The sequence below is a fragment of the Magallana gigas genome, chromosome 4, assembly GCF_963853765.1.
Source record: "Magallana gigas chromosome 4, xbMagGiga1.1, whole genome shotgun sequence".
Lineage (NCBI taxonomy): Eukaryota > Metazoa > Mollusca > Bivalvia > Ostreida > Ostreidae > Magallana > Magallana gigas.
This window is the reverse complement of record NC_088856.1, coordinates 49069883-49079222: the sequence shown is the minus strand read 5'-3', so window position 1 is coordinate 49079222 and position 9340 is coordinate 49069883. Positions and strand designations below refer to the sequence as shown.

The window sequence follows — 9340 nt, the reverse complement described above, 5'->3', positions numbered from 1 at the left end:
AAGTTATGTTGATAATTTTACCAATTACACTGGATTTATCGTCTTTGTTGCTCAAAAATTCATAACTTATAGATGCAGACACACCTGCATGCTTGCAGATGAAGAAGGTAATATGTACATGTAAATAATGTGTTACATTTTGTTGATAAATAATTAATCTGAATACATGTACAGTTTGCCTACATGCCAGGACTATTTACATGAATTACTGTTCTCTGTCTTTCTCCAGAGACGTAAATTTTCATCGATCGGCTTTTGGAGCATACTCCAAATAGTACTCAGCGGAGAACGTACTCCAAAACTTTTATAACCTCGGTTTTTAGAGCCGTACTCAGTGGAGCACATACTCGGAGTACGGAGTACGAGTTGGAGTATGAGTATGGAAAAAGTTTTATAACCTCGGGGCCAGATCACGCAAACATTCAGACATTTTGCTCTATTCCTTTGAATCTGAAAGTACATTTTAATGCTGTAATATTTAAAATGATGGGGTCAAAGGAAATTTAATTAAAACCAATTAACAAAGTTGTTTACAAATCATTTATTAGACATGATAACACATTATTTAAGGTATACAATGTACAACTGCAGGGTTTTTTACTAGTGTGTAAGAAACAAAAGTTACTCTATCTTCAGTGACAGAAATCTAACGGAACAAAGATCAAATAAACACCATTCAAATGTTCAACAAATGTTCAGTTTTTCTGTTTTGAGAAAAGAAAATGTATGATTTATATTTCTATTCTTATAAAAAATGATTGAAATTAACTCAACTTAAGGTAGCTCCATACTCGTAAAATTCTCTGAGGAAAGTTGAAAAACCGAACTGATTTCGACTTAATAGACTTAAATGTCATCAATTGTTAGAAAAAATATACATGTCATCACACTTTTTGAGATGCCAGATAAACATAAACGAAAGCATATTTTAGCATTAGAAAAATGTATTTTTTTTCTGTTAAAAGTAAAATTTTGTAGGCAGAAGTTTGTTTTTCTTGTTTAATTTTAATGTCAACTTTATCAGAAAACTAAAATTACAAAAATATTTTAAAATTAATCGTTGGAATAAGAAAAACTATAGCATTTAGACATACAACTGAGAGAAAAGTCAGAAAAGGAGTTATTTCCCCTTTGCATAGATAAAATATATAAAAATTTGTAAATTTAGTATAAAATTAAGTGCGAAAATATCTTTAATCTACCAATAATTCTAATTACATCCATGTGATTATATTCACATAAAATGAATAAAACTATCTTGCACAATTTTTAAAGAATTCAAAGTTTTACAAAAAAAGTGTGACGTCACAGAACACTGGATCTACTTTAATATAAACATGATAAAGGAGAGCTAAAAAAAATTTTTTTTTACAGATATTTAATTCAACTTTTAGTGTCATTTTATCAACGTTAAAATGGTTTGATTTCTTTGACAAATACCAAACAAGGTTTCTCTGATTGTATTCTTATAATGTACACAGTTTGTTTAGACATTAAATGTATAAACATTTAATTCATTGACAATACAATCACTACACTAAAACAGTTTGTTATTATGATGTATAAACATGATAAACAAAACAATGATATTGTTGACATGAACTAAATGGACGTATATTTTATATGCATGAATCTGTAATATAATATAATTAATTACCTTTATGCTAATACATGTTTTATATATCCACACAGTCGGTTTGTCAACATGTAATACATATAAACAATGTTACACTGCTGTGTAATGTTCTACACATATTGTATTTTCATCACTTTACGTGTGTAGTACTCAGCCACAAAGAGGTTGTCTCTGGTGTCCACACATAAACCCCATGGACCACGTAAAGGAAAGTTGTCAATGTAGCGGAGGAACTGTCCGTCCTGATCCAGGATGTGGATACGGTGGTTGATTCGGTCTGTTGTCAGGATGCGACCCTGGCTGTCTGTTGTGATGCCGTATGGACTAAATGTCACCTGGTTGATAGTAGAGGGAAGACCAGTGTAGGTGAACCGGAGTTTCCCGGCCTGATTGACCACCACTACTGCACGGGCGACATGGTCTGACACACAGATATCTAGGTTCCTGTTCTCACTGATGTATTTAATGTTATCTCTACCAGATGAATAGAGAGGTTTTCCTTTGTCGTCGTACTGAATACTTTGTTTCTCTGTGGAGCCAGAGTAACACACAACTTTTGTTGATGTACCATCACTGTCCATGACAACCAGGAGGTCACCAGAGGAGGTACTACAGACACCGCGAGGTCTCCACCCCCGTAGTCTGATCACTGTCTGTATCTGTGTATTCTTCACTATGTTCACAGTTCTATCATCGTTATCAGTATAAACTAGATCCCCACTCCTTGTCACTGCTATGTCCCATGGATCGTTCCCTGACTTGGTTTGGACTGACTTCACTAGTTCCCCACTGAGGTTGTAGAGTCTCATGATGTTGTCCTCACCACACGTCCACATCTCCTCATCACTCAGACAGGACACACTGTGTAATCGTACATACTCGATGTATATCTGTGTGATGATCCGTGGTACATCAATGAGCGGTCTGTCCGGGGGAGAGGACTCAGCACCGGGAGATTCCATGGTGTAGCCATGTTCTTCTGTTTTGATAGATGACGCGGACAGAGAACCAAACTGTTGATAAAGCTGTTCTTTGTTGATCTTCTGAGGGGTAAAACTTGGTAAGGACACTGTGAGTTTAGGAGGCAATCTTCGGAATTCATCATTCCTGGATTTGTAGGCAGAGACACGGCTGACATCATTGGAGTCCAGTAATGTCTTCAGTTCAGTAATGGTCTGTGTGATTTCAGAAATGGTGTGTTTAATTTCATCTTCCTGTTTGTCTAAGACAGCCAGGTGTTTGGTGTCCATTTCCTCCACGTTAGATTTCATGTTAATGATTATGGTGTCTATTTCTCTGTGCAAGTCTTCTCCATGTTTGTCAATTTCTGTTGTTAATTTCTGGGAGTTTTCATTCAGAGCAGATTTCTGGACTGGGATAATGGATTCAATCTCTTGGTATTTGGGATAAATGGATTTCTCTAATTCTTGTAAATCTTTTTGAATTATTTCTTTCTTGCTGTCAATGTTTTTAGTTATTTCAATAAATTTATGGCCACTGTGTTCTTCAGAGGAAGCACATGTTGTACAAATAGGAATGTCACATTGTTCACAGTAAAGTACACTTATGTTTGAGGAATGTTTTGGGCATTTAGGAGTAGATCCTCTCTTTTCAAATGGCACCACTTTGTGTTCTTTGGATAGATCAGAGAGATGTTCCCCCACACAGGCTTTACACAGATGTATGTGACAAATGTCACAGTACATAGGGGGGCCCGGGGTCTCACAGAGACGACACCGTAACACATCCTGGGCCCAGCGCTTGTCCATGGTCAGATACTTTTACTCATGTTCTGAAAAAATAAAAAGACTTTTATTTTTTTTGTCCATTTGACTATTTCTTATAAAACTGGTATTTTTTAAAGAAAAATATTGTTCTTGTTGCAAACAGGACACTTTAGAGCTGAAATGACAGGGAGACATTTAAATTCTTTTAAAACAAAAATTTCTCATAGATATAACTTGTTTAAAGAATGTGACTGACTATTTGAGACATTATATCCCAAACAGGCTATGGTGACCAATTTGGGTGATTGGTCCAACCTGTTAAACCAGGTCCGCAGGACATGTAGGACAATATCATTTAATATACAAATGTCGGCAAGCACTGCTTGCTTTAACTCCAAACACACGGAGTAGTAACTAAATGGCTGCTATTGGTAAAAATAATGCAGTTATTGTCTCTATTCGAAAATTATACCGCTACTAGCTGAAAAAAAATGGCTAATATAGTAAGTACTTTTCTTCGCACATTGAACGACATGCCCTTATATTGAAATATTTTAGCTTAGTATAGTAGTTGACAACCCGTACGGAACAAAACACAAATTTTGACACTTAAATATCAGTCTATTTTTCTATAAAATAAAGAATTTCCATTAAACTAAGCAATTAAATGTCATCGATTTGGACAGTTGTCCAAGCAAACTAGTCTATTGAACTTGATTGCACCATATTTAAAGATAACTCTAAGAAATTGAAGCCACAGATTACTTGATATTAGTACTCTATACAGTTTGCTGTTCAGAATTTCCCATTTTAATCCTTTATTAAAGAACTGTAAAGATTTTACTTCAAAGAACTTATGTTACGGCTACTATTAGACAACAGCACCGGTTTCTATTGGAAATATAAAGTTCCTAACTTTAATGAAGTTACTTCCCCGTTAGGCATAGAATTAAACAATTATGTTCAGTGTTTCTATATTCTGTTGAATATATGATCAATAGATTTCTATACTATTAAAACTTACATGAACCATGCCAATTGTAAGTATACATTTACTGTCATTGTCAATGAATACCTTGGTCAATATTTTCATCCTTTAGTAAATTCTAATTTTTATGAAAATAAAATAGTTTGGAAAAAAGTAGCTTTTTTTTTAATTTACAATATTTTTTATGCTAATCTTTAATCGTTTGCTTCTGTTACAATGCCAACCGGTCCCCATAACAACTGTTTAAAGTGGTCTTGCATCTCAATTTACCAAAGGGTATCAAAATACGAAATAAGAAGAAAATCGATGACTATGCCTGGCCAACAAATTTTGATATTTACAGTGAATGGGTCTTTAAAAACATGAAGAATCAAGCGAAATTTTAAGACAAGTGAAAAGTTGTCAATGTGAAAGCAAACTGGGTTTTCATTTATGTGAACTGTATCCATAATCCATGTCAACCCGTATCAAGTGAAATGGAGTACCCTATATGCAATATTTTGCCCAAAAATGACTAAGTTCAAAAGCTGTTTTTTTTTCTCAAAAATTATCGGAAATCAAAATCCTAGCAATATACACACCTCTAATATGAGTACAATTGATCTGCAAAAGAACAACTTCCTATCTTGAGAACTGTAGGGGAAGTTATCCGTACAATGAGGGTACCCTATATGCAATATTTTGCCCAAAAATGACTAAGTTCAAAAGCTGTTTTTTTTTCTTTCAAAAATTATCGGAAATCAAAATCCTAGCAACATACACATCTCTGATATATGTACAATTGATCTGCAAAAGAACAACTTCCTATCTTGAAAACTGTAGGAGGAGTTATCCTTACAATGACCCATTTGGCAGCCGCCCGCCCACCATTTTCACAAAAAGACAGTTATTAAATCTAAAAAGTCCACAATCATGACTTCTCAGCTATTTTTTTAATCAAGGCGAGCATGATCTGAATGAAAGGGAGAGCGAGAATTTTCAATGTTTTAAACAAACTTAAATTTACACTATCTGAGGATGCTTCCTCACAAGTAACAGCTTTTCTGGCCAATTGGTTTTTAAGATTTTTCTTTATACCGTATTTTCCCGACGATAAGTCGGTATTTTTTTTCTCTGAAGCAGAGCACTCGACTTATCGTCTTGTCTAAGGCTTGAGGTCAGAAAATTGTGAAAATTTTTTTTAAAATCTTGGTTTGATTCATCTTGAGCTGGCTGTGTTATTGAAAATTACGTTGTTGAATTCAATGTTCATCTTTAATTATTATCATTTTCACTCATCTGTTAACACTAGAATACATATTAATAACAGTTATTGAACAATGGTGTATTTTTTTAATCAATTAAAAGTTTTACCGTTCCGTTTTTATAAACACATGTCACATGATTCCATATATCACTATAGTTTGAAGATAATATTGCACAGTGAAATTGAAACCAAACTTGGATGGAAAAAAATATTGCAGTAGGTCCGGGGAATGTTTTAAAGTTTTATTATTTTATAAGTAAAGAGTTGTTAGAGGAAAGTATAAATAAGAAATATTTTATGGTCAAAATCAATATTAAAATACGTAATCGGCAATCATCAACTCTATTGTTTATACGGAAGACTGATCCCGGTTGTGTTAATAATCTTGCTAAGGCTGACATCTATACGGCAATTTCACTCCCTGTGTACATAGAGAGTACCGTTATAAGAGTGATTATAGTTCATTAATTAATTATTGTCCAATTCTTTGATTATTGTTTAATAAAAAATTTAGGAAACGTACGTATGTCGTATATCGTCATTATCAAGTCGTACAAATGATCGATCTATTCTAACAGTGTCTCTTTAAAATAATAGCGTGTAATTGTATTACTGGATACAAAGTAAACAAGTTTCATCAAATCATAGTAATTGCTATTCTTCTGCACTTGAGATCCCCCTTTGAAGTCCGACACGAGACAGGTGCATGCCTCTGACACCGGAAATTGTTAAACAAACATTGACCACGCGCCGAGTCAACAGGTGGCTGGTTACGTAATGGCGAATACACTGGTCAGAGTGGGTGATTATTTTAATGCATGGGAATAAAATATTTCTGTCAAAGTAAGTTTAATTTTGCATAACACGCGATATCGGGAATTGTTTACAATGCAAGCGACTTTGTAGATGTTGTCGGTATTTGAAAATATGATGCATAAGTATAAAGAGTAATTGTTTAAATGTTAATCATTAATAATAATTGGTAGCAATATCGGGGACATCGTGGCATCATACACTGATAATGTTACTGCAGTTTTATACACCATTTTGAAGCGATAAGTTCGACGTGTCATCTGAATCGACGTATCGTAGGATTTTGTTAAAATTTTGGCTAAAAATGAGCAATTCGACAAGTCGTCCGCATCGACGAGTCGTCGGGAAAATACGGTACATAATTTATAAAATCTGGTAGCCCTGCAGGCAACTATGGTGTTTAAGTAAGTATCATCATATGAAGTAACAATGCACTGGTGAGAAATGGTACTCAGCAAGAATTGGGGGCACGTCAGTAGAGATAAAACACTAGGTTTATATTATCAACTTAATCAGAAAATAGTTACATGTATTAATACCTACAGTTAACAAATTACAAACCTTTTCACCTCCAACTCAAAATGGCGACAATGCTCTTGGTGTTTTCTCTTCCTGGTTAGGTTTCCTGTATAAAATCACGTGATTGAGTAGTTTCAATACAACACAAAACCAAACATTCCGGGTAACTTTACGAATTGTGCTAGGCTAGTTTTAATGTTTGACAAGTTGAATTATCAATAGCAGTCACATTAATCTTGTTAAATTATCTTATCAGATTAAAAAGATGCATTATAGCATTGAATGATTTATTTTTGACGTCGTCGTGTCAATAACTGCCGTCAGGTGAGCAGACAAATTGAATAACGCGCGTTAGCGCGTTATGATAATTTGTTTGCTCACCTGACGGCAGTTATTGACACGACGACGTCAAAAATAAATCATTTAATGCTTATATTTACATTCCCTTACTGAAGAAATCAATTGTTTACTTAAATAAATCGATATAAAGTGCAGATCACGGAGGGAGTGAGTAAGTAACAGCAAGAACAGCTGTTTTGCAAAACCGGTTCAAACTGGTTTTCACATAGACTGTTGAGATGTGATCGACGAGCATGAAAATATAATCCATGATAAATAACTCTTGAAATGTTGTTTTTAACAATAAAGTCAACTTTTTAGTTGAATAATTATAAAACATGGTGTTTTGACAACATTCATGCAATGCATTTTTAACAGATAACATAGGAATCACTGTTTGTGAACTACTTATGTAAATTACTCGTAAATTCATACGCAGTGAATAGGTGTTGCATTTAGAGGCATTTAAACATCACGGAATTTAATGGAAAAACACAGTAGAATGTAAATATTTTTAGATGACTGGATGATTTTAGTTTTATGATATGCTAGCCAATAGGCCTAGATATCAAGCTATAGACATTGGAAGGACAGCGACATTTTAAGGATTCTCTCAAAACTAACGTTATTCGTTTAGGCAAATAATTTCGCCTACTCTGTTATAGCATTAGATTACAATAAATCTTCAACAATCAGTAATAACATTGATACGTTTAACAAACTACGCACCTCACAAAGCCCTACAACTCAAAATGACGACAATGTCCATGTTTTCTCTTCCTAGTTCGTGTTTACTCTTCCTGGTCCATGACGGCGTGAGTGGTCGGCGCCCTGTATAAAATCACGTGATTGGTTTAAATAAAAGACAAAACCAAACATTCCCGGTATAATCAATACATTTCGTTATTCTCTTTGAGAAGTGGACATGCAGGCATAGCCTACATCCACTTTGAGAAATGGACAGGCATAGCCTTCATCCAGTGCAGTTGTTAACTTGTTGAAAAGCAGTAGCCTAAAATAATCTTAATCATTAAATCGATGTTATACTCTGATATTTCTTGCATCCTGTATACCTGAGTATCACGATATACATGTACGTTACCAGTTCTATTAAAACAAAATTAAGCAAATGCAGTACGTGGAGGGACAGTAATATTTCAGCAATATTCCCTCAAAATTACGTATATACAACTATATAAGTTGGTGTATAAAATCAAACTCCCTGATGTGTAAGCCTCTACCTCTTCTTCCACAGAAGTTTTCTCTGACTCCATCACGCCCACTGTCGTCTGCGCTCGTGTTTGTAGACTGGTTCTCTGTCTCGAAACGAGCAATTTTTCGAAATTAGGGCTAGCCTATATCTAAAATAATTATTCAATTATAAAATGTTTCAAATAAAGTACATGTATAATGAAAACAGCTTACTTTTATAAATTTAAAAACAGAATACAATTGAATTATTTACAGCGATATTGCATGCGCGGAATATCCTGGGGGGGGGGGGGGGGGGGTTGGGGGGGGTTATTTTGTTTGCTGGGGGGGGGGGTGGGTCTGAGGCATTTTTGGAGGGTAATTTTATAATTAAAATTTAAAGAAATTTGAATTTCGCAGGGGGGGGGGGATCTGGACCCCCCTGACCCCCTCTAGATCCGCGCATGTATTGTATCCATGGATGGCTTATAACGTTAAACTTAATTAACGTTAATTCATAAATTCTTCAATTTTTATGAGAGTTCAGTGTGTCTATTAAAATTGAAAACTTCAGTTTCTTTTTTTTAAGGATTGGCAGATTCCATATACATGTATCAGCGCGGTCTGTTTAATCCTATCCACTGAAGTATCTACACGGAGTCCAGGGGCGGAGCTAGAACTTTTTGATGTGCACGCCAAAGAAAGCAAGGGGTCTGGGAGCCGCCTTTAGGCCCCCAGTGGGTGCAGGGCAAAGACCTGGTGGGGACCAGGGGGCGAAGCACTCGCAAGCTCATGAGTTTTAACGTTCTCTGCAGACAAAAATCTACGCTCTGCAAGAACTCACAAGCGGCGATGAATTTCATTACATTTTAGAATGTTCA

General features: G+C 35.0%; 1 protein-coding gene across 1 annotated transcript; it reads right to left on the bottom strand.

Moving 5' to 3' along the window:
- Window positions 1–465: 465 nt before the first annotated feature.
- LOC117682723 (tripartite motif-containing protein 2) lies at window positions 466–8636 on the bottom strand. The gene is made up of 5 exons (XM_066082682.1): window positions 8510–8636; window positions 7998–8099; window positions 6972–7035; window positions 1326–3428; window positions 466–773 (listed from the first exon to the last, which is right to left on the bottom strand). The coding sequence occupies exon 4, from the start codon at window positions 3403–3405 to the stop codon at window positions 1747–1749; it is 1659 nt and encodes a 552-aa protein (XP_065938754.1). The 5' UTR covers window positions 3406–3428; window positions 6972–7035; window positions 7998–8099; window positions 8510–8636; the 3' UTR covers window positions 466–773; window positions 1326–1746.
- Between the last annotated feature and the right edge of the window lie 704 nt (window positions 8637–9340).

Bases quoted from the DNA above. Each gene is read 5' to 3' on its own strand.
- LOC117682723 (XM_066082682.1), bottom strand. From the start codon at position 3,405: ATGGACAAGCGCTGGGCCCAGGATGTGTTACGGTGTCGTCTCTGTGAG.